Raw genomic sequence first — 27,279 nt, forward strand, 5'->3', positions numbered from 1 at the left:
ACAGATGAAATGTTCTCCTTTGCTTTCTCTTTCCTTTATTAACTGTCTTTTCCTCTATCGGTTCGTTATGAGTACAATGCCACACCCCGAGCCGGAAGGACGACCCGTTCGGCTCAGGCTCCGGGCCCATTTAGCTCGGGCTCCTGGCCTACTAGGTTGACCAGATGGCCAACCGGACAACGATTCCTCCGATCGTCCGATGCAACCGCTTCCCTTTCAGGCGCAACCGAGCCTTGCTTAAGCCCTGATGTTGACCACCTTGACTTTGATTTATACGATGACAAATTAACTTGTGTTAGGTAGGTTCCTTTTTATCACCGTATCACATAGCTTAAATCATTTTCGAGTCTGATTGAATGAAATCAAATTCTTTCGCATGTGTAGAATGAAAAACAACATATCTATCATGTGTTATTCTTCTCTAGCCAAATTGAGTCTAAGCGAATCAACAACTGAGATATTCTCTAAGCAAATTGAATCTAAATAAATCAACATCTGAGATGTTCACTTTTCAGTCATATATCAAAAATGGAAGCTCACTATCATATGCATTATCTAAATAAATTGACTAGATATACAAGTGATCCCAAGACCTCTCGAAGCTTAGCTTCAAAATTGACTAGATATTTCATATCCCTTTGTGAAGGATGAAGCTTCAACTGTAGCAAAAGAGCAACCTCAGCGTTCTCTTTATTCGTCATGCAAGCAAATATATGAAACAGTTACCATTTTTCAAAACTAGAGATTTATTACATTCAATGATACACACGGAAAGAAAAGACAACAGCATAATCTAACGAACAAACACCATGATCAGTCGGTCAAATCCTTGCTTGAACATTTTAAATAAAATGTTTAAAATTATAATTTTTTTGGACAAAGTGCGATCAATAAAAGATTAATTTTTTTATAAATTTTTTATAATAATTTATTATTTAATGCTGTACTTCTTTTTAAAATTTTAAAATTATTTTTTAACAAATTCTATGATATAAGAGTGATACATTAATAAATAATTGAGATTTTTTTAAAAGAAATGTGAATTGTTGAGTGTGGGGTTCAAAAAAAAGTTATGAGAAGGATTTTTTTTATAATAGAGAGAAGAGTAAGATTTTTTTTGGTAATGATTTGCACATAAAACAAACATAGGAGATGTCCTAAACCCAAAACCTAATGAACAATGATTACAAGTTAGTTTATGAGACGGAATAATAATTAACAAAAACAAGTGATAAAGGATGGTGTTTAAATTGTAGCAGGAACTAAATTGGTTGGTTTAAACAATAACATTAATGTGGATCAATTTCAAATAGTTTAGGACACTTGTGGCATAAATAATGAAACTTTTGATCAAAAGAATTGTAATGCTGACTAGCAGGAATGTTCTATATAAGAAAATTATGTGGGAGATGTAATGGATAAGTTAATGATCTATTAATTAATTATCTGGTAATTTAATAATTATCCCAAACTTAAGTCAGGCCCACTCTGACCCTAACGTGGTCCCACTAAGCCCAAATGTTTTTTAACCCAAACCCAAGCCCAAAGGGCCCAAACCTTATTGACACATATAAGCGCGAAGACTTGATTAGGTCAACATGTCTAGTTTGTCTACGGAAGTTTCCAAGAAACAACTCTGCTTAGTCTCTGGTGGAACTAATATTTTCCCCTATTTCTTGCGATCAAAGGAAACAAGTGCCATCCTCGATCTCTTGTTCCGTTGAACCAGGCAATGGCAACAGAGAAAACAGAGCTATCCACTTGCGGCTTCTCCATACTACCGGAGGATTGCGTCAGCTACCTGCTTTCCTTCACTTCGCCTTGTGAAGTCTGCAGGTTGTCGCTGGTCTCCAAATTTTTCCTCGCTGCGGCACAAACTGATCTCTTGTGGGAGTCCTTCCTGCCTCCGGACGTCGCTGAGATACTATCGCGTGCCGCTAATCCGGTGGCCTACTCCTCTAAGAAGGAGCTGTACTTCCACCTCTGCCAACCCCTCCTCGTCGACGACGGCAAACGGGTAGGTAGATTCATGTCAAGTGCACAATGCATCACGACACTGAATTCTGAATTTGATTGGGCAAGTAACGCTGCAGTTGACTTGTTGTTCAATGTACAGAGCTTCCAATTGGAAAAATCAACAGGGAGGAAGACTTACATGATATCTCCGGAAATCATGCGTATAGTCTGGGTCGAAACTCCTCAGTATTGGAGATGGATTTCACTTCCGCAATCCAGGTAAATCCTAGTTTAAAAAAAAAAAAAACTTTTACCCTCTTTTTCAACTATTTTTAAATAAAAGCAGTGTCACTCTTTTACCCTCGTTTCGAAATGCTCTCAGAGTTTTAAAATCTTATTTCACCCACTGGCCATTAATAGCTTTAGTTTACTTGATGGAAAATTTAGTCTTCTCAAATGCACTAGGTCTTTCTACATTATGTTCTTGCATACGTAGGGTTTGACTTTCTCTAATTTTTTTTTATCATTTTTGATGTGGTTGAGGCTAGTTGGCTTGGCCTTACTTTCTCTTCAATTTGTTGATATAATCTTGTTTGTAGTGGAGATTTAGTCTTCTCAAGCGATGTGTCACTAATTGTTTCTTTGTTTGATTTCGCTTCTTCAATTGTTTTGTCTTGTCTAAGTCTAAAGCTCCTGTAATTTCTCCTTTATTTCCTTTGAGTCTAGTAAGGTTGTTGTTTGAGGAGACTACCATGATAAAGCCTCATCCAATATCACGTTTCCAGAGATAAAACTGTTGGATCTTTTATCCACAATCCGTTGGAGGGATAGAGATTTCTTATATGTCAAGATGACTTGAGCTAATTAACTTAAGCTTGTTGGATCGTGATAGAATCAAATTAGAGTAAGTAGCAGTGAAAATAAGATAGTAAAAGAAATACACAAAAGACATAGTTGGTTACTGTCTATGTCGACTCTTACTCCAAGATCCGCGATCCTTGATTGCACCGTTGGATAATTTACTAAAATTCCTCTTTCCGAAATCTTTGAAAAGAGGTAATTCGTACAACGATGTTTACAAGGAATTATACAAGCTACAAGTAAATGTACCTATAATTAAGATATAAGATGAAGATCGTCGGAGCTCTTCGGCGTCGTAGCTTGCACATTGAGTTAAAGCGTAGAATAGTACAAATTGAGAGGAAGAAGAGATCAAAAAGTTACACAGCAAAGACAAAATGACTTGGAATCCAAAGTTTCATTTAGCTTGAGCCTCGAGACCTTCTTTTATAGGCTTCATTTGGTCAAATGAAAAATCCTTTGGCCGACTAAACCTATCAGTTAACTGATCCTTCTATCGGTCGACTAAACTCCATGCCCTTCCTTGTTTTTCCTCGATCCGATCTGTTCGATCCCGTGATTTTCGGTGTTCGGTCGACTGATCACGACTATTGGTCGACAACTTCCTTCTTCGTTGAGATCCGATCTTCTACGCCATTAATGTTATTTAATATTCAGTCGACTGATCACCTTGATTGGTTGATCGGTCCATGTGTTTTCAACTTTGTCGAGATCGAATCTTCCACTGTGTTTACCAAATTCGGTTGAGTTAATCGATCCTTGTGTTCGGTCGACTGATCTTCTTGACTTCCAAGTTTACTCTATGCAATCTGAACCTTGCCACAATAGCTAGGTTCGATTGATTGAACATCTCATTTGGTTGACCGATCCCTTTGGATTCTTCAAAACAGAGTTAGTTCCACAGTATAAAAAGTATCCCTGCAACACAAAGTTAGCACAGTAGTATAATGCTACATGAGTAAGAAAATACAGTAAGACTTATCTTGATCTCAACTTAAAAACCTCCTAATTTTTTCAGTTGGGCCATTGACCTAGGGTTTGTCCCTTTCAAGGACACGACCTCCCCGTCGCTCCACTCTAGTTATTTATCTCAACCTACCTACCAAACATCGGGTGCTCCAGACCTGTTTGGACTTCGTCTCAATATCGGATTAGCTCGCCAGGGCTTCCCCTCGATATCAGATCCTCCAAACCTATTGAGTCCAACTGTCAGGTGTCAGGTCCTCGACCCACCTGGACTTTTTGCCAAGCTTCCACGATCTGTTAAGACTTCTCTATCCAATCACGACTAGGGTTTTCTCAATTGAGTATACATCCTGCACACTTAGTCAGTTTATCAAATCACAACAAGACTTAACTTGAACCTTTGACAACATCAAAACATAGGTTCAATTATGATGCTCCTTGTATCAACAATCTCCTCCCTTTTGATGTTTGACAATATGGTTCAAAGTTAAATTTAAACAACATATGATAATGAATTAACTTGTTAAAAAACTCCAAGAGAATTAAACTCTCTTCCCTTTGACACATTAAAAAATAGGGTTAAGCATAAACATCAATTTCATGAAGAAGTTCTTCAAAACAATAACTAAGAATAGAATTTTAAAATTTATTTTAAATTTTAATAGCTTTGAAAAATATCTAATTAAAAAAATGAATTTTGAAAAAAAATCAAAGAAAATTTAAAATTCTCTAAAAATTTTGAAAGAGGTTTTGAAGACAAAGTTGAAAGCGTTGAATTTGCTACTAAATATCTAAAATATAGGTATTTGAAAAACCATAGTTAAAGTGTTAAAATATTGAAAATTAGATTTGAAAACATCTGAAAAGGAAAAATAGTTTTTGAAAGTAAGTTTGAAAAATCAGAATCTATGAGTTTTAAAAATTCTAAATAGATTTTGGAATAATTTTTGAAAGTAAGTTTTGAAATAAGGCTTGAAAATTTTAAATTCTAAGGGAAAATAATTTTTGCTAAAAATTTTCAAAAATAAGTTTTGAACTGAAATTTTTAAGAATTTTTTTAAAGTTTTTTTAAATAGATTTGAAATAGATTTTGAAATTTATATGTTTTGAAATTTCTAAATAGATTTTGGAATTTGAGAAATTTGAAAAATCTGAAAATAAGTTTCTTCCAAAAACGATATTAGTGCTCCCCTTCAAAAATATGCTAAAGTCCAAGTATAAATAGGGGAAACATCTAGAAAAAATTCTTATTTTGAAATGTCTAACTTTAGCTTTTGTTGTTTACCATAAGATGTCAGCCTTTGTCACTAAAGCTAGTCAAGTTGAGTGTTTTGGATTCCAGTTAGTTTTGACTAAGCAAGATCACCCAACTTGATCAATGTATGTATTTAAAGTCCGGATTTATTTCGATGCACTGATAAAACACTGATAAAAGCATTTAAAATCTAGGATAAGGCCTAAGCATCTCACCTCATTCAATGTTTCACAATACACAAAAAAGGGATCCTAGTGTGCTTGTGAGATGCTGGCTTCCTAAGGCTATTGGATTATGCTTTCTACTGTATTACCTTAGTTAATTCCATATTATTGAAAACCTAAGTTTTATAAATTATGGGTGTAAAAGAAAGAAGAAGATTTCGAAAACTATTAGTTAAAAATAGCACAAAAATAAATTCCTATTCTACAAGGCGCATGTCTAATTGTCGTCTTAAATTACTAAATTCTGATTCAGATAAAGGCTTAGTAAAAATGTCAACTAAATTTGACTTAGGTTCAATGTAGTTAAGTTTAATGTTTCCTTTTATAACATGATCTCTGATGAAATGATGTTTATCTTCTATGTGTTTTATTCTAGAATGTTGAATTGGATTTTTGGTTAGATTTATTGAACTTATGTTGTCAATGAATGTTTTAACATTTCTATACTCTAATATGAAATCTTTTAAGGTGTGAGAGATCCATAACAATTGTGATGCACATTCACCTAAAACTATGTATCCAGCTTCAGTAGTTGATAATGCAACACAGTGTTACTTTCGACTAAACCAATTTACTAATGAGAATCCTAATAATGGGCAACCTTCATTTGTACTTTTTCTATCTAATTACTTACACGGTATAATCTGAGTCTGAATAACTAACAAGTTCAAAAATTATAGTTCTAGGATACCATATTCCTACATTGATTGTTCCTTTTAAATACCTAAAGATTCATTTAACATTTGGTTGGTGAAATTCTTTAGTATAAGTCTAGTATCTAACATACTTACTTACTGTAAATAATATATATGATCTGCTTGAAGTCAAGTATAATAAACTACCTATTGCACTTCTATAATATTTTAGATCTACTAATTTAACAGTTTGGTCACTATCTAATATTATATTTGTTATCATAGGAGTTTTTAATTCTTTAGCATTTTCCATTCTAAATTTCTGAAATAATTCTTTTGTGTACTTAGTTTGATGTAAGTAGTTTTCTTCTCGTATTTGTTTAATTTGTAATCCTAAGAAGAAATTTAATTCACCTATTAAACTCATCTTAAACTCATTTTCCATTAGAGTTGTAAATTCTTTTAAAAATTTTGTGTTAGTTGATCCAAATATTATATCATCTATATAAATTTGGGCAATGAATATGTCTGATAAGATTTTTTTATAAAAAGTGCTTGATCTATTTTTCTTTCTTTAAAATCTTTAGAATTCAGAAAGCTAAATAATCTTTCATACCAAGTTTTAGGAGCTTTTTTAACCCATATAATACCTTTTTTAGTTTGTAAAGATATTCAGAGTCTTTGAAGCCAGTGGTTGACTCACATAGACCTCCTCTTTAATTAATCCATTTAAAAATATAGATTTTACACCCATTTGATATAATTTGAATCCTTTATATGTTGCATGGGCAAGCAACATTCTGATGAATTTGAGTCTTGCGACTGGGACATAAGTCTCTTTGTAATCTAGTCCTTCGGCTTGACTAAATCTCTTAGCAACTAGACATGCTTTATTTCTAATGATTTTACCCTTATCATCTATTTTGTTTCTAAACACCCATTTGATGTCTATTATTGATTTATTTTTAGGTGGAGGTATTAAATTCCAAACTTCATTTCTTTTAAATTCAGCTAACTCTTCTTGCATTGCAATCACCCAGTCAGACTCAGACAATACTTCATCTATAGATTTGGGTTTAATTTTAGAGATTAAGGTCATTTGACTAAGATTTTTAAATGTTGATCTAGTTTGAACTCTTGATTCAAGGTTACCTATGATTTATTCTATTGGATTATTTATTTTGTTATTTATTGTTCCAAGGTTAGGTTCTATTTCTTGATTATGTTCACTCTGTTGTAGTTTTTGACTTAGTATTTCTTCATCTTATTGAGTTGTATTATTCTTAGGTAATTCAATTATTTTCTCTAAATTAGGTTTATCTTGATGAGTAATAATTTTCATCAAATGTGATATTTGTAGATTCTTCAATCTTTTGTGTTGTTTTATTATAAACCAGATAAGCCCTACTATTTGTTGAATAACCTAAAAATATTCCTTTTTGAGTTTTTGAAGAAAATTTCCTAGATAGTCATTGGTGTTTAAAATGTGTACATTATACCCAAATACCCTTAAGTATTTTATATTTGGTTTTTTTATTAAAAAAATCATAAGGTGTTTTAATTTGTAGTTTGTTTATTAAAACCCTATTTTGAACATAACATGTCGTATTAATGGCTTCAGCTCAAAAATATTTAAGTTGTATTCATTTAACATTGATCTAGCTACTTCTTATAAAGTTCTATTTTTTCTTTCTACTATTTTATTTTGTTGGGGCGTCTTTGAATATGAGAATTCATGATGATATCCAAATTCTAGACAAAAATTTGTAAAGTTATAATTTTTGAATTCTCCAATATTGTCACTTCTAATTTTCTTAATTTTCATATCCTTTTTATTTTCTATTTGCTTGCAAAAGTTATTAAATATTTCAAAAGTTTTACTTTTATTTTTTTAAGAATTTTACCTAGGTATATCTAGAATAATCATCAATTATAACATGACAATATATACTTCCATTTATTGATTTTATTACATGAGAATCAAAAAGATCTAGGCAAAGTAATTCAAGTATTGTATTAGTTCATTTTTGATTAGTTGATTTGTGTGTTGACTTGGTTTATTTTTCTTGTTGGCATGCATTGTAAAATTTGTTATCTAATATTCCTTGTTTGGGTATCCCTTTTATTAAACCAAGTTTGTTTATTTTTAGTAAGTTCCTTATATGAATGTGAGCTAATCTTCTATGTCATAACCATATTTCTTCTTGTTGTGTTAAATGACATCTAAATGAGATTTTAGGTAAATTTATTGAATATATGTTGTTTTGCCCTTTTAGAATTATGTTTGAACGTTCAATGTGTTTTAAAAGACATACTAATGATAAAAATTTAACTACAAATCCAGCATTATATAATTAACTTATACTAAGCAGGTTAAAGTTAAACTTTTCAACAAGTAAGACTTTCTTAATTAAGAAGTTTGATTCTAATTGAATATTGCATGTTCTAATTATCTTAAGTTTACCATTGTTACCGAAAGCAACTGATCCTAAATTCTTGAACTTTATGGTAGTGAATTTTTGTTGATCTTCAGTCATATGTCTGAAATATCCACTAGTAAGTATCCATTGATCCGAATTTTTTAGTTCCTATATACAAAGCAGGAGTTAAACCAAAGTTTTGATTTGATGGATTTAATTTTCCTATTTCATCTCACTATGTATAGATTATTAAGCAAGAAGAACATATAGTTACGTGAGATGATGATAAGTTTGTCAAGTTAACATTAAGCTAAATTTTGATTTATGTTTAAGTTTTAGTTTAAGTATAGGTTTGATTTGATTTATTAAGTTTTGTTTAAATCTTAATTTAAGTTAAGTTTAATTTAATTTTTATTTTAATTAGTTTTAATTTTAATTTTAATTAGTTTTAATTTAATTAGTTTTAAATTTAATTTAATTTAATTTAAATTAGTTTTAATTTAATTAGTTTTAAGTTAATTCTAATTTAATTTTAATTTTAATTAGTTTTAATTTAAATTAGTTTTAATTTTAATTTTTAAGGGATAATTTTAACTGATATTAGCTTCAGACTCAGCTTTGGGTTAATCAAGAAAGTTTCTTAAAAGTAATTTTAAGTTAGTGGTCAGACATATAACCTTCTTGAGTATCAGCAGTGGACCACTTGCTGAATACTTCTCAAAGTATTCTTATCCAAAGAACTTAATACTAAGTCTTGCTCCAACTAGTTTAAACTAGATAGGGATAACTTTAGTTAATTTCATTAAGTCGATTACACTAGGTTGAACACATATGATTCTCCTAACATACTTTCGACTTAGCTTCTCTGACCTACTATCATCCTAGTCTCTTCTAGAACTAAATTAAAATTTTCCCTAATTTTATTGGTCCTAATTACCCAGAAGAGTAAATTTAGTTATTGAGGTGACAACTAATTTACCGCCTCCCCTTAAAATATTGATTTTATGTTTTAAGTAATAAATATTATTTTTTGATATATAGTATTGGTTTGGTCCTACTTGCTTTGTTAGAGAAGCTTTCAGAATCCATGCTTGGAATAGGTTTCTAACATTTTGACTTACAAGGGCATATAAGGTTTGTTGTTTGAGTTAGTTTCATATCCAAGTCTAGATTTGTTGTACACAACTCGTCGAGATCCAAGCATCATATTCAAATACTTGGAGCCCAAGTTAAACTTTTCCAACGTTTTCTTGAATCCTTCTACTTGACCTTTTAAGTTAGAATTTTCTTTCTCTTGCAACTTGAGTTGAAGTTTCCTCTTGATCATGGTCAGTTGAGGGATTCAAGTTGACTTGCTTCTTAATGTGATTGACTTCCTTAAGTAGCAAATCATTCTAAGCCTCAAATTTAGTTAATTTCTTAAATAAGCATTTAATAATTTTATGCATTTTAAATTCTGAAAATAAGGTTACCTTTTGGCCCTTCAGAAATGGATACGAATCTGTGGCTTCTCTCGAACTAGTGTTGGATTCATACTCGGATTCAGATTAAGACTCGAACTCGGATCCTTCGTTCATGGCCATAAGTGCAAGATAACTTGATTGCTTCGGTTCTTCCATATCTGATTCTTCCGATGAAGATTCATCCCATGTTGTCTTAAGTGCTTTCCTTCTTCTTGCAAACTTAGTCTTCTCCTCCTTTAAGTTGGGGTACTCATGCTTGTAGTGACCCTTCTTGTTGCACTCATAGCAAGTTATCTCCGATTTTGATATGGTTGAAGTGCCTTGTACTTTCTTTAGAATTTTTTTTATTGAACTTCTTTTTAGTAAACATTTTCCTTACCATGTTTACTATTTCTTCATGGTTTGAATCCGAATCTGACTCGCTCTTAGGTTCTTGTTTTGGCTTTGTCTTATACTTCGCCTCCTTGTTCTTGTTTTGACATGCATATAAAGCTATATCTTTCTCGGCTTGACTAGTGTTAGTTTGCTCATGTAATCTAATTTGTAAAAAAGTTTATCTAATTTTATAATTGAAAGATCCTTCGAAACTTTATAGACATCTACCATTGATGGTCATAGTGCATTTTAAGGGAAAGAGTTTAGCTCATACCTTATTACGTCATGATTTTCTAGATGGTGGCTAATGAGGTGAAGTCTGTTGATTATGTCTTTAATTCGTACGTGTAGTTGAGTTGCAGTTTCTCCTTGTATCATTTTAATATTAAATAATTGATTCAGAAGAAAATCCCTTTTTGTTACCTTGGAGTCGTCGGTTCCTTCATGTAGTTTGACTAGTCAATCTCATAATTATTTTGCATTTTCAAAGGGCCCAACTCAATTTAGTTTTTTCCTTTGTCAAGCCACATTGGAGGGTAGTCTTGGCTTGAAGTCGATCTGAACCTTCTTCTTCATATCATGATCCCATTCTTCTAGTTCTAATAGTTCTCCATTTTTGCTAGGTGGCTCGTATCCCTTTTTAATTTCGAACCACATGTTGATATCAGACTTCAGAAAGCACTCCATCCTCCTCTTCCAGTAGCTAAAATCTTCTCCATTGAAGAGGGGTGGATGAACTATGTTGGTGAGGATTTGTCATTCTAGTATATGAAAAGAATAACAAAGATTTCTAAGACTGTCTTGAGATTAGTAGTATGGGAAAAAAATAATTAATAAAGGAAAAGTTATTCTAAAGAAAAGAAAAAATAGCTAGAAAGACTGTTAAGTATTTTTAGGGCAACCTTGCTCTGATATCAACTGTTGGATCATGATAAACTAGAGAGGGGAGGTGAATCTTGTTCGCTAAAAATTTTTTCTCTATCATAAAATTGAATCAGAGTAAGTAGCAGTGAAAAATAAGATAACAAAAGAAATACACAAAAGATATAGTTGGTTACTTGGTTCGAAATCTATGTCGACTCCTTCTCCAAGACCTGCAATCCTTGATCACACCGTTGGGTAATCCACTAAAATTTCTCTTTCTAAAATCTTCAAAAAAAGGTAATTAGTACAATAATGCTTACAAGGAATTATGCAAGATAAAAGTAAATGTACTGACAATTAAGATATAAAATGAAGATCGTCGGAGCTCCTTGTAGGCATAGCTTGCACACTGAGTTGAAGCGTAGAGCAATATAAACTAAGAGGAAGAAGATTAGAAAGTTGCACAACACAGACAGAATGAGTTAGAATCCAAAGTTTTGTTGAGCTTGAGCCTTGAGATCTTCTTTTATAGGCTTTGTTCGGTCAACTGAAAAACTCTCAGTCGACTGAATCTATTAGTCGACTGATCCTCCTATCAGTTGACTGAACTCCGTGCCCTTCCTTATTTTTCTTCAATCTGATCCATTCGATCCCATGATTTCCGGTGTTCAATCGATTGATCATGTTTATTGGTTGATTGATCACAGCTATTGGTCAACTGATCACTAAAACTTCCTTCTTTTTTGAGATCTGATCTTCTACGTTATTAATGTCATTTAATGTTCGATCGACTGATCACTTTGATTGGTCGATCGATCCCCATGTTTTTCAACTTTGTCGAGATCGAATCTTCCATTGTGTTTACCAAATTTGGTTTGATTGACCAGTTCTTGTGTTTGGTCGACTGATCCGCCTGACTTCCAAGTTTATTGTACGCAATCTAAACCTTGCCACATTAGCTAGGTTTAGACGACTGAACATACTGTTTGGTCGACCGAGCCCTTTGGATTCTTCAAAATAAAGTTAGTTCCACAATATAAAAAGTATCCCTACAATACAAAATTAGTATAGTAGTATAATGATGCATGAGTAAGAAAAGACAGTAAGACATATCTTGATTTCAACTTGGAAACCTCCTAATTTCTTAGTTAGACCAACAACCTAGGGTTTGTCACTTCCAAGGACACGTCCTTCCTATTGCTCTACTCCAGTTGCTTACCTCAATCTCCCTGCCAAACATCGAATCCTCCAGACTTGTTTGGACTTTGGCTCAATATTAGATCGACTCAGCTCGCTAAGGCTTCCCCTCGATATCAGACCCTCCAAACCTATCGAGTCCAATTGCTAGGTGTCAGGTCCTCGACCCACCTGGACTTCCTACCTAACTTCCACGATCTGTTAAGATTTCCCTACCTAGTCATGACTAGGGCTTTCCCGGTTGAGTAAACATTCTGTACACTTAGTTAGTTCATTAGATCACAATAAAGACTTAACTTGAACATTTGACAATATCAAATCATAGATTCGATTATGGTACTCCCTACACCAATAAAGCTGTCGGCATGACTATATAGGTTGATCATCAACTTTGTCCGGAGCTTTCCCAGTCCGAGTTGAGCAAGAATTTGAAAAGTCGCCATGTCAACGAGTGCTCCGAGTGTCCAATCGATAAAGCTGATGTGAAGGCTCGAGATGGACGCCAAATAAACCTAGAGTTTGAATTCGAGTTGCATAAGGAGAGTCACCCGAGGACCAAAGACACTAAGTCCTGTAGCGAGGAAACCTCCTTAAAACAGATTTATCCCCTCCAACGATGCTATGAGATCATGCTTGGACATCTATTTTTCAGGATAAAATGGCTAGACTAAGAATATAGCTTAGAACAAGTTGTCATAGTGAATTAAATGTATACCTGAATGCTATCATAGATATCTAATGAGTGAAGAATTGTATGTAGAACGAAAAGAAGGAAAAAAAATGAGAGGATCTCTTTTTTGGACACCTTCTATCTTGCTTTCTTCCGTATAAAGAGGAGCTGTCTTTTGCACACATAATCAAAATTGCTTCTGCTTGTTCTCCTTTGCAAGATATCCCTCCTTATAAGGAGGGGTTCATTAACATGAGCAATAACATCTGGAAAGCTATGTGGTTTGAAGCATGCAAAGACAACATGCAATGCAATAACAAATCGCGTTCATGCATTGTTGCACAAAGAGAGGGGGGGGGGGGGGGGGATATAACTAGGGTTGCAAACTAATCGAGCCGGCTCGCGAGCTTTTCGAGCTGGCTCGAAAAATATTCGATTCGTATTCGAATTTATCGAATTCGAGCCGAACTCGAACATGTTCGAACTTTTTTTTAGCCGAACTCGAGCCCAAATTATATTATTCGAGCTGCTCACGAGCCTTAATATTTATTAATATAAGTTAAATATATATTAAATAAATACATTTGGAGCATTTCGAACCTATTTTCGAGCAATAATTCGAATAGTTCGCGAACATGTTCGAATATTTCGAGCCGAACTCGAACCCGAACCCTAATTCGAACCAAACTCGAACCAAACATTTTGAATTTTTCGAGCTTCGAATCGAACTCGAACTCGAATATACTTATTTCGAGCCGAATTCGAGCCTTGAATTTTTCTGCATATTCGGCTCGATTCGGTTCGTTTACACCCCTAGGTATAACTTCTCAACCTCTAATGTGAAAGAAGAGGAAAAGAGAAAGAGATCATGAGCAACGAGACAAAGACGCGCAAGACAAAGAAAACACTAGGAGGAGGAGGAGGAAGAAGAAGAAGAGTTACTGTAATTCGGCGATGTGCCTACTCCGCAAAATGACTAAAGCTTTATTATAATTCTCTCTACACAAGAGAATCCATATTATAATATAATAGGTTTACAATGATCCCTATAAATAGTGTCCAAACCCCAACATGCCAAAATAGACGTACAAAATCATAATAGAATTCTGTTACAAAAAAACCTTAATAGAATTCTATTAAGAAAATTCATAATAGAATTCTATTACGAAAATTCATAATAGAATTTTTCCGCCATTTCTTTCTTTTCATTCATGACATTCCTCACATTGATCTTCACTCATATATGAGTCACTCGTTAATAATATCACCTTAACAATTATTCACCTCTTTGAAGAACACGAGTATCTAAATAAAAACTCCACCTGATCTCTAGGTCTAGGCTTCCTTCCTCTAACATTTAGAAATATGGATCAATTCAAGTAATGTTTAAACTTCTCTACAGTCACTTTCTCTATCACATGTCTACAACATTGCTTGTAGTGTGAACCTTCTCAAGTTGAATTTTCTCACAAGCAATCAGCTCTCTAATATTGTGAAAGCTCACATCAATGTGCTTGGTTCTCATATGATACACTTGATTTTTCACCAAATAGATAGCAACTATCGCATAACAACTTGACCCCACCTTCCTGAACACCCAATTCTCTGACCAACCCTGTAAGACAACTTCCTTCGTTGCTTCAGCTACTGTCATGTACTCCGACTCCGTAATGGACAATACAACAATAGATTATAACAGAGTTCCAACAAATAGGTCCTCCTACCATAGTAGACATGTATCTGGTAGTAGACCTCCTGTTATCTAAATCTCTTGCATAGTTTGTATCTACGTATCTAGCAACTGAAGGATATTCCGATTGTCTACTGAACATGATGCCTTAATGAGTTGTATTTCTCAAGTATCTAAAAATTTACTTCACTACATCCCAATGCGGTCGACCAAGATTTGAGAGAAACTTGCTCACCGTACTAACTGCTTGCGCTAAATCTAGTCTCATACAAAAAAAGGTAGATCTGCTACCTTAGCGCCCCCCCTTAAATCTAGTCTCATATAAATTATGGTATACATTAGATAACCAAATGAACTAACATAAGGAACCTTTGACATCTCTTGGATATCCTTATCTATCTTTGGACATTGTGTACTAGATAACTTGAAGTGATGTACTAGGGGTGTGCTCATCAACTTTGCATTATTCATGTTAAACCTATCCAACACCTTTTTCACATAGCTGCACTGAGACAACCATAATCTTCTTGCAGCTCTATTCCTGTAAATCTCCATCTCAAGAATCTTCTTGGTCTCTCCCAAATCTTTCATGTCAAATTCCTTGCTTAGTAGCCTCTTCAATTTGTCGACCTCTTTCATCTTCTTTGCAATAATGAGCATGTCGTCCATGTATAGTAGTAAGAAAACTAGTGATTCATCTTCAAGTCTCTTCACATATATGTAGTAATCATACTCACCTTTCCTTTATGCATTTTGAATTATGTATGAATCAAAATACTTGTACCATTGCCTAGGAGATTGTTTCAATGCATAGAGCAATTTTATTAACTTACAAACCAATCTCTCTTGTCTGGGTTGACTAAATTCCTCATATTATGACATAAAAAATCTGCTCCTCCAAATTATCATAAATTTACATTCATTTGCTCCAACTATAAATTGTGATATGTCACCAAAGCCGACACCGCTCTAATTGATGTATGTCTTACTACTAGAGAGAAAATTTTTTCATAGTCAATCCTCTTTCTTTGTTAATACCCCTTTGCTATAAACCAAACTTTGAACTTTACTTCTTCTTTCTCTAACATTGCTTCCTTTTTCTTAAATGTCCACTTGCACCCTATAGCTCATTTTCTTTCAGGAACTTCCACCATATCTCATGTTTAGTTCTTATGTAATGACTTCATCTCCTCCACCATAACACTCATCTATTGTCCTTCTTAGAGCTATGTACCGCCTCCTAAAAAGATGTAGGGTCTTAACTACTGGTGATAAGTACATAAGAAACAAAGTCTTCAAAATCATATCTGGTGGGTGACTTTATGACTGTCTCGTTATGTCTTCAACTATAGTATGATATTTCGTGTGCCCTGAGCTATCATGATCAGAGTCATAAGTCTCTAGCTCCACCTACACAATGTCCTTGTGCTTGTTGCTCTTTGATGTTTCCTTTTCATCTTCTTGAGTAGCCTGACATTCTCATCAAACACTATATCTCTGCTAATCATTACCTTATTAGCCTTAAAATCCCAAAGATTAAAGCCTTTAACTCATTTATGATCCCCCAGAAAATTCATTGCTTTACTTCATATTCAGCTTTGATATTTCCTCACTAGATATGTGCATATAGACTAAACATCTAAAAACTCAAATATGAGAGTAATCTACTAGATTTTTTATTCATACTTCTTCTGATACTTTGCCTTCTAGTGCTACCCTTGGTAATCTATTAAAGAGATAGCATACCATATCAATCGCTTTTCTCTTTACTAGCTCTGCATTCAGCATGAAGCATCTTACCTTCTCAATGATTATCATGTTCAACCTTTCTGTCATCCCGTTCTACTAAGGTGTCCCGCGAACTTAGAAATGTCTCATTATTTCATATTGCTCACAATATTCTTGAAACTTTTAATCCGTGAACTTAGTCTCATTATCTGATTTAAGATATTTGATCTTCCTTCTAGTGTCGTTCTTCACTTCATTTTTTCACAGTTTAAACTTTGTAAAAGTTTTTAAATTATGACGCATAAAGTATACTCAGACCTTTCGTGAATAATCAATAAAACTCATAAAATATAAGTGTCCTCCTTGTGATACTACACTTGCTGGTCCCCAGAGGTTTATATGTACATAGCCCAGAATTTTCTTCGTCTTGTGTGTTACCGTCTTGAATTGCACTTTGCTCTATTTTCCAAGAACACAAAATTTGTAGAATTCAAGCTTGTACATCTTGATGTCCTTCAACAAATCTCTCTTGTAAAGTTCCAGCAATTCATGTTTGCTCATATGCCCAAACAACATATGCCACAAGATAGTATTGTCTAATTCAGACTCCACTAAGGTGACTCCACCTAAAACTGTAGTCCTTATCAACTTTTAGATGTTTCTTACTAATTTTTATTCTTTTATTATCATTAGAGCTCCCTTGCTAACCTTTATCACCCTGCTCATTGATTTGTAACTACAACTAATATCATCTAGTGTGCCTAGTAAGATCAAGTTCTTTCTTAGCTCTGGTATATGTCTGACATCCATAGGATTCTGATCACACCATCAAACATCTTGATTTTACATTCCCTATATCGATAATTTTGCATGACGCATCATTTTCCAGTAATACTAAACCAGGATTCTCTATCCTATAGGTGTCAAATCACTCCTTGTTTGGAGTCATGTGATATGAACATGTAGGGTCTAAAATCTATGCATCCGTCAGTTGCTCTGAACTTGACTTAACTGATATTATATCTCCATCACCACTCTTTGAATTTTCCTCTTCGACTATGTTTGCAAACTTCGTCGAACTACCTTTGTTCTCTACAACATATTTATTTATCTCTAGACTATCTCTCTTTATATAACCTTTTCCTCCACACTTGTAGCAGTGATCATCTTCTTTCTTCTTGACTTAGAATGAGCCTTGTTATTGTTATTCGATCCATGTCGAGATTTGCTCCCACCACACTCTTGGTTGCTATTTATCACAAGTTCTTTTCCCTAAAAAACTTCATCGCTTGTTTTCTTCTTTTGATAAAAACCTAGCAACGCACCTATGATCTCCTTTAATTTAAGAGTTTTCTTATTTCACATTAAAGTAGTAATCAAATTCTCGTATGTAGGAGATGAAAGTAGAGAATTTAGCAACATCAGTGTCTTGTCTTCGTCCTTGATCTTCACATCAACTCACTTCAAATCGCTCACGTTCTGGTTGAATAAGTTGATATGTTGGCTCAAATCGGTTTCCTCTGTCATCTTCAGTTAGTATAACTTTAGCTTGAGATACAGTTTATTTATTAATGACTTTGACATATATTGACTTTCCAGCTTTTTCCAAACTATTACCGATGACTCCTCGCCCATGACATGGTACATTACCTCATTTGTAAGACAAAGTTTGATTGTTACCACTACTATCTTCGTCTAAATTTCTTCCCAATACGATCTCCATGCTTTCCGGTTTCTTTTCTCCTAGCGCCTTCATCATGTCTTATTGTACCTACATATCCTTGACCCTCTTCTGTCATAACTTGAAGTTCCTGATTCCGTCAAACTTCACAATATCAATCTTCGCAGAAGACATCCCTGATATATTGAAGAAATCCATCAACACATCACAATAATACCAATTGTTGCTCTATCTCTCAACCTCTAACGAAGAAGAAGAGGAAGAGAGAAAGAGATCGCGTGAACAACCAGACAAAGACACGTAAGAAAGAACAAATACAAGAAGGAGAAGGAGGAGGAGAGTTATAGTAGTTCGGTGTCGTGCCTACTCTATAAAATGATTGAAATTTTATTAGAATTCTCTTTACACAAAAAAATATATATTATAATATAATAGGTTGTTGACGAGTGGCTCATATTTGGATGAAGGGATGTCATGGAAGAAAAATCTGTTAAGATTTTATATAACAGAATTTTGTTATGTTTTTCATAACAAATTCTGTTACGTTTTTACCGGGTCTGGGGGTTTAGCAGTATTTATAGGGATCATTGTAAACCCATTGTAGATCAGAACAACACAAGAATCATTAGATGTGATTCTCTTGTGTAGAAGAGAATTCTAATAAAGCTTCGGCCGTTTTGTGGAGTAGGCAAGTCGCCGAACTACGGTAACTCTTTTTCTTTCTCTTCTTCTTCTCCTTCCTGGTGTTTGCTCTCTTTTGTGCGTCTTTGTCTTATTGTTCCGCGCGATCTCTCTTCTCTCTTCCTCTTCTTCTGCGGTTCAGAAAGGTTGAGAGGTATTGCCCTCTCTTTGCACAACAATTGATATCAGAGCTCCAGGTTTTTGGCAGATTTCTTCAACATGTCGGGGACGACTTCTGCGAAGTTTGATATGGTGAAGTTTGACGGAACCGGAAACTTTGGATTATGGCAGAGAAGGGTCAAGGACTTGTTGGTGCAACAAGGCATGGTGAAGGCGCTAGGAGAAAGAAAACCGGAAAGCATGGAGAAATCAGGAGAAGGTAGTGGCAACAATCAGGCTTTGTCTTACGGATGACGTGATGTACCATGTCATGGACGAGGAGTCACCGGTGACAGTTTGGCAAAAGCTGGAAAGCCGGTACATGTCAAAATCATTGACAAACAAGCTGTATCTCAAGCAGAAATTATTCGGGCTGAAGATGACAGAAGGAACCGATCTGAGCCAGCACATCAACGTATTCAACCAGATTGTAAGTGATCTGAAGCGGATTGATGTGAAGATCGAAGACGAAGACAAGGCGCTGATGTTGTTGAATTCTCTACCTTCATCTCCTACGTACGAGAATTTGGTTACTACTTTGATGTGGGGTAAGGAAACTCTCAAATTGGAGGAGATCACAAGTGCGTTGCTAGGTTTTCACCAAAGGAAGAAAACAAGCGATGAAATTTCTCAAGGAGAAGGACTTGTGGTAAATAGCAACCAAGAGCGTGGTAGGAGCAAATCTCGACATGGATATGACAACAACAACAAGACTCGTTCTAAGTCGAGAAGGAAGAAGGTGATCACGTGCTACAAATGTGGAGGTAAAGGTCATATCAAGAGAAATTGTCCAGAGATAAAGAAATATGTTGCAGAGAACAAAGGTAGTTCGGCAAAGTTTGCAAACATAGTTGAAGAAGAAAATTCATAGAGCGGTGATGGAGATATGCTATCAGTTATGTCAAGTTCGGAGCAATTAACAGATGCATAGATTTTAAACTCTGCATGTTTATATCATATGACTCCAAACAAGTATTGGTTTGACACCTATAGGACGGTGGATTCCGGTTCGGTGTTGATGGGAAACGATGCGTCATGCAAGGTTATCGGCATAGGGAATATCAGAATCAAGATGTTTGATGGTGTGATCAGAACTTTATGTGATGTCGGATATATACTAGAGCTAAGGAAGAACTTGATCTCACTAGGTACACTGGATGGTATTTGTTGTAATTACAAATCGATGAGTGGGGTGATGAAAGTCAGCAAGGGAGCTCTGACGGTAATGAAAACATCTACAAGTTGATAGGGACTACAGTTGTAGGTGGAGTCTGAATCAGATAATATTGTCTTGTGGCATATGCGGCTAGGCGTATGGGTGAACGTGGGATGCTAGAACTTGAGAGATTTGTTGAAGGGTGTCAAGACGTGCAAACTTGAACGTGTTCTTGGGAAACAGAGCAAAGTGCAATTTAAGACGGCAACAAACAAGACGAAGGGGATTCTGGACTACGTACATACGGATCTCTGGGGACCGGCCAGTGTAGCATCACGTGGAGGGCACTTGTATTTTGTGAGTTTTACTGATGATTTCTCACGAAAGGTATGGGTATACTTTATGCGCCACAAGTCAGAAACTTTTGCAAAGTTTAAATTGGGGAAAACTGAAGTAGAGAACCAGACCGGGAGGAAGATCAAATGCCTTAGGTCAGATAATGGGACTGAGTACACAGATTCAAAGTTTCAGGAATTCTGTGAGCAACATGGGATAATGAGGCACTTCTCGGTTCGCAGGACACCTCAGCAGAATGGGGTAGCGGAAAGGTTGAACAGGACAATCATTGAGAAGGCAAGATGTCTCAGGCTGAATGCAGGGCTTGCAAAGAATTTCTGGGCGGAAGCAGTTAACATGGCATGTTATCTCATTAATAGATCACCAAGGGCAACACTAGAAGGCAAAGTATCAGAGGAAGTATGGACAGGGAATCAAGTAGATTACTCTCATCTTCGAGTTTTTGGATGTCGAGCCTATATGCACATATCTAGTGAGGAAAGATCAAAGCAATGCATTTTTCTGGGCTATCAGAAAGGAGTTAAAGGCTTCAAGCTTTGGGATCCTAAGGCAAACAAGGTGGTGATCAGCAGAGATGTGGTGTTTGACGAGAAAGCTATGTTACAACGTACTCAGGAAGAAGGAAAGGAAACACCACAAAGCAACAAAGAGAAAGATATTGTGCAGGTGGAGCTAGAGACTCATGACTTCGATGATTCTAGCTCAGAGCACATGGAGCATCGCACTATAGCTAGTGGTAGAACGAGACGAGTCGTAAAACCACCCACTAGATACGGATTCGAAGACTTGGTATCTTATGCACTTACCACTAGTAGCGGAGACCCTACATCTTTTCAGGAGGCAATACATAGCACAAGTGGACGGGTGCTATGGCGGAGGAGATGGAGTCGTTGCATAAGAACCAAACGTGGGATCTAGTGGAACTTCCCGAAGGAGAGAAAGCTATAGGGTGCAGTGGATATTCAAGAAGAAAGAAGCAATGTCGGGGAGAAGAAGTGAAGTTTAAGGCTCGGTTGGTAGCAAAGGGTATTCACAAAGAAAAGGGATTGACTATGAAGAAATTTTCTCTCGGTGGTAAGACAACGTCAATTAGAGCGGTATTGGCTTTGGTGGCACGTCACGATTTGTATTTGGAGCAAATGGATGTGAAGACGGCATTTCTTCATGGAAATTTGGAGGAGCAGATTTTTATGTCACAACCTGAGGGATTTAGTCAGTCCGGACAAGAGCAGTTGGTTTGTAAGTTGAAGAAATCGCTCTATGGACTAAAACAATCTCCTAGGCAATGGTACAAACGTTTTGATTCATACATGATTCAAAACGGATATAGGAGATGCGAGTATGACTGCTGCGTATATGTGAAGGGCCTTGAAGATGAATCATTGATTTTCTTACTACTATACGTAGATGACATGCTCATTGTTGCGAAGAAGATGAGAGAGGTTGATAAATTGAAGAGGCTACTGAGCAAGGAATTTGACATGAAAGATTTGGGAGAGATTAAAAAATTCTTAGGATGGAGATTCACAGAGATAGAGCTGCAAGGAGATTATGGTTGTTTCAACGTAGCTATGTGGAGAAGGTGCTAGATAGGTTCAACTTGAAGAATACAAAGTCGGTGAGCACACCCCTATCGCATCACTTCAAGTTATCCAGTATACTATGCCCAAAGACGGATGAGGAGATGCAAGAGATGTCAAAGGTTCTTATGCCAGTGCAATTGGTTGTCTAATGTATACCATGGTTTGTACAAGACCGGATTTAGTGTAAGTAGTTAGTACAGTGAGCAAGTTTCTCTTAAATCTTGGTCGACTGCATTGTGATGCAGTGATGTGGATTTTCGGATACTTGAGAAATACAACTAATTATGGCATCATGTTCAGTAAAAAACTGGAAGATCCTTTAGTTGCTAGGTATGTGAATGCAGACTATGCAGGAGATTTAGATAACAAGAGATGTATTACAGGATCTTCGGTGAGAGCCTCCAACGACGGCGCAGCGTGCGCGCTTCCTACTTGTGGCGGCGATGGAAGGAAGCAGAGGAATCTTGTGTGTCTGTCGGATGAGTAGTGTTATCTATACTCAAAACTAATGGTGAAAAGACTAAATATCCCAAACACATTGATGTGAGGTTTCACAAGATCAGAGAGTTGATTGCTTCCGGGGAAATTCAACTTGAGAAGGTTCACACTGCAGACAATGCTGCAGATATGCTGACAAAGCCAGTGACCACAAAGAAGTTTAAGCATTGCTTGAACTTGATCCATATCTCTAGATGCTAGAGGAAGGAAGCCCAGACCCAGAGATCCAGATGGAGTTTTGTCCAGATATTCGTATTCTTCGAAGAGGTGAATATTCGCCAAGGTGGAGATTGTTGACGAGTGGCTCATATTTGGATGAAGGGATGTCATGGAAGAAAAATCTGTTAAGATTTTATATAACAGAATTTTGTTATGTTTTTCATAACAAATTCTGTTACGTTTTTACCGGGTCTGGGGGTTTAGCAGTATTTATAGGGATCATTGTAAACCCATTGTAGATCAGAAAAACACAAGAATCATTAGATGTGATTCTCTTGTGTAGAAGAGAACTCTAATAAAGCTTCGGCCGTTTTGTGGAGTAGGCAAGTCGCCGAACCACGGTAACTCTTTTTCTTTCTCTTCTTCTTCTCCTTCCTGGTGTTTGCTCTCTTTTGTGCGTCTTTGTCTTGTTGTTCCGCGCGATCTCTCTTCTCTCTTCCTCTTCTTCCGCGGTTCAGAAAGGTTGAGAGGTATTGCCCTCTCTTTGCACAACAACATTATATAAACCTATATTATGCAGCAAACTCTTCTTGCAACTTGCTTTTGCAATCATTTACCAAGCTCTGCGACGCCAATAGGTGAGACTTTTAAGGGAAAAGGACATTTCATAGACATGAAAGGAAAGTAAATATCAACAACAAAGAATGTGCTTTTATAAAAAGAAAATGATCGATCCAGAAAATAAAAACAAAGAAATGCAATTTTAATTTTGATTATCATTATCTTTTTTTATTCTTCCTTCTAATTATCCCTATTATCAATTCTAACCTATCTAATTATTTTCAGTTTTGAGATGATTTCTTGACTAAGTTGTTTCATCTCCTTTTATATGTTTTTAATTCTTTTAAAATGGAATTTAGAAGGTTAAAAAATATCAAGTAATCTCTCTCTATATAAATTAATCTCTATAGATTAGTTAATCTCTTCCTATGCAGGACCCTTCCTTGGATCATGCCTCAAGTCCTCAATTGAATGAATGTGTAGCATTTAAGAAGTATTTGTAAATATTTTCTCTTACCAGTATATATTGGTATCTGAACATGGGACTGCTCCTTTGTTATTTTCTTCTCAAGGTGGCAAAAGGCGAATACGCTCGCCCCCAGCGTCCCCCGCCAACCTGTCCCGGATTGATTTATTGTTATTTTCTTCTCAAGATGCATAACATAGTGAGGCAATAATACAATTGGGATATTATTTCAACATAAGATCTGACTCTATGTGTCTGTTGTCGTGATGATTTTCATATCATTTACACTCTCAGCAAACTTAGGAGGTTTCTTAGTAAAGATCTATGCTAGGTTCGGCATGGTCAGATAGAAGAAGACATTGTTTAAAGTTTAATCTAATGAACTTCTCTTTCTTTTTCCCATGAATATTCATTGGAACGTATTCAATCGGGGCGAAGGAGACCGACATATATTAGGCCTGTTACATTTCAACATCTTCTTCCATCATCTTAATAGAACGAATCTATTTTAAGATTGTTGAATGTTTTAATTATTCACAATCTGTCTGAGGGATAGGGATTTTTTATCTGTCAAGATAACTTGAGCTGATTATGTCAAGCTATTAGCCTGATTGTGCTGGTCAATCACCAACTTCGTCTGGAGTTGTCCCAATCTGAGTGGGAGTAGGAATTTATCGAGTTGCCAAGTTGTTGATTCTCCAAGTTACTGAGTCGGCCAGTACTCCGAGTGTCGAGTCAATGGAGTTGACATCATAGACTCGAGATGGACGCTGAACAGACCTAGAGAGTCCAAGTTGCGTGAGGAGCGTCGCCCGATGAACAAAGATGTAGAGTCCTATAGTAAGGTAGTCTCCTTAAAAAGGATTTATACCCTTCGATGGTACTATGAGATTACGCTTGAACATCTATTTCTCCGGATAAAATGACTAGACCATGAACATAATTTAGCACAAATTATCATGACAAACTAAAATTATATCTAAATATTATTACGGATATCTACTGCACGATCAGCAAAAGAGAAAGAATAAGGGATCTCAATTTTGGATACTTCTCTCTTACTTTCTGCCGTACGAAGAAGAGCTATCTTTTGTGCACAGAATCAGAATTACTTCTGTTGGTTCTCCTTTACTCAAGATATCCCTCCTTATAAGGAGAGCAGATCCTTTGGATTCATATTTTTATTTATAGTAATTTGAATCGGGACAAACGGCTGGAGGTTACTCCTAGCTCGGCACCCAACAGTCCGGCCGCTCGGCCACAGCCAACTATTTCCGGATGGCCTTCGACTGTGCCGCAAAGCCAACCTGCAATGCAACAATAAGTCACATTCATGCATTGACACGAGCTTTATCTTGCATTGTAGCATGCATGCAAAGTATTCTTTGCATGAAAAAACAAATGGCATGCCAAGTGAAGTGACATCCTCCTGCTGAGCCACGCGGACAGGACACATACAAGAGATTCGTGATAAATTTTGATTGAGCCCAACACCTTGTATTCCTACTGCGGTCCGTTGTATATAGTACGTTCACACAAGAATCCTTTGATTAGATGGAAAGTTATCATATACTAAAAACCACTAATGGATGGTTGCTTCACAGGTTCAAACACATTTGATTGAGCCAACTCGATAGATTTCTTTGCTCTGTACTTGGAATCTTCAAATGGAAACTGATGTGCTTTCCCGTACTGTCATTCAACACATTCTACATCCTCTTGAACAATTAAGGAAATTCCTTCGGATGAGTCTAGTGGCTAGCGCATGAAGTGTTATCATCATGAGATCTGGGGTTCGAATCTTGGCAAAGCCGAGGTAAATGTCTCCCTTATGTGCTAGTCACTATTCCAAAGGCTAGTAGTCATCCGTGATTTATCTCCTCCGTGTTAGCCTTGAGACGGATTGACGGAGACGCAGGGGACGAACGTATTCGCGTGTTTTTTTTTCTTGAACAATTAAGGAAGACCATTGACCATTGATTTCTTCATCATTACTTTTAACTTATGATAGCTTACATGCCCTAGGTATGCATGCCATAAATCAGCTGTCTCAATTCTTTTAGTTTTGTCCACATAAGGTGTTTGAGCTGACATTATGTAGGGGTACTCAGTCTTTCGGTCCCTATAAGTGGTGCACTGCCGGCTCTAAACTTTGATAAACTTTCACACCCTGTGGCCCGAACATATATAACATAATTTCCTATGGATGTTAGTTATAACACTGATATCTGATTTTATTTTTTTTATCCAAACATATTCTCCAACTTCATTTAATTACTTGCTTCGAATTGAATCGGGGATCACCATTGTCTTGCCAACATGAGTTATGGGTAACTTTGAGTTATTTTTCACGACAACAACTTACTTCTTTTATACTCTAACATACTCGATTGTTTTTATTTATCTTCTATCATATGGTTAGAGTTATTGGATCTCTATCCACAATTTGTTGGAGGGCCAATTAAGATGCTTGAGTTGATTATCTCAAGATGTCAGTCTAGCTGAGTAAGCCGATCACTAACATCGTCTGAGATCTTTCGGGACGTCGCTGATGGCTGAACAAGCCAAGTGGGAATCCGATGTCGAGTTGGGAAAGCCGATGCCGAGTGAAGAGTCGGTGAAGATATGTTGCCCTTGAAGCAATGGTGCGATGATAAGAGATGAGACGAACTCTCTAGGCAATGAGGGTTCAACTCATGATACATTACATATGGGGAGTTTAAAAAAACTTGTGACGGTGGGTCGTCTATGAGAACTCATCTACTTTTCTCGATTTATCTTGGTAGCCAGTGAAAAACTTACACGGGGCCAAGCTTGTCGTCTTCAAGATTAATTGGATCGCAAAAATTAGATACCTACTATATATATATTGGCCTATCCACCTTAATTACTATTTCACATATATGTTTGCCCTATCCATCCTACTATTTCATATACATAGTTGATTGTTTAACATGATGTTTGATTTGCTGCAATTTTATTCAGGTTTATTAAGCAGGCAGAGCTTTTAGCTGTTTGTTGGCTTGAGATCAATTGCTCAATAGACAGTCGATTGCTCTCCCAAAAGACAATGTATACAGCATACATGATCTACAAGTTAAATCCTGATTCATATGGTCTCGATTCCAATTCCCAAAAGGCCTCCATCAAATTTGGAGTTCATTCACAAGTAAATCGTGTCACTTTGGAACCAGATGATGAAGATGATGAAGAGGATGATGAGGAAGAAGAAAAGCAAGTGCAGTTGAGAGAGGATGGATGGTTGAAAATGGAGTTAGGCCAGATTTATAACGATCAAGGCAATGAAGGAGAGATTCAGATAAATTTTTTGGACGTGGAAGAACTCCATTGGAAGAAAGGCCTTGTTTTTGCTGGCATTGAGATAAGGCCAACCAAAAGAAAGGTGGATGCTGAATTCCTACGTTAATTTGTTTGTAAACTCAAATAAATGTAATTTTTATGGTGATGTTCCGACACATTTATATAACATTTCAAAGTATTTGATTGTGTATTGTTACAATATATATGATTTTAGATGACTCATCGAATGCTTCTCATTTCTATCTTTTGATGGCTAAAAAGGTCCCTAAAGACATCTTTAAACAAAGACATCTTTAAACCTTTTTTTTCCTTCCAAAATTAAACATAGCTTAAATCATTTTCGAGTTTGATTT

The 27,279-nt window shown here is 35.8% G+C and overlaps 1 protein-coding gene across 1 annotated transcript; it reads left to right on the forward strand.

Moving 5' to 3' along the window:
* The first annotated feature begins 1,604 nt into the window (after nt 1–1,604).
* LOC122046044 (F-box protein At2g02240-like) lies at nt 1,605–27,148 on the forward strand. The gene is made up of 3 exons (XM_042606536.1): nt 1,605–2,017; nt 2,117–2,235; nt 26,591–27,148. The coding sequence occupies exons 1-3, from the start codon at nt 1,733–1,735 to the stop codon at nt 27,030–27,032; spliced, it is 846 nt and encodes a 281-aa protein (XP_042462470.1). The 5' UTR covers nt 1,605–1,732; the 3' UTR covers nt 27,033–27,148.
* The last annotated feature ends 131 nt before the right edge of the window (nt 27,149–27,279 follow it).

Source organism: Zingiber officinale, chromosome 1B, assembly GCF_018446385.1.
Source record: "Zingiber officinale cultivar Zhangliang chromosome 1B, Zo_v1.1, whole genome shotgun sequence".
NCBI classification, from domain to species: domain Eukaryota; kingdom Viridiplantae; phylum Streptophyta; class Magnoliopsida; order Zingiberales; family Zingiberaceae; genus Zingiber; species Zingiber officinale.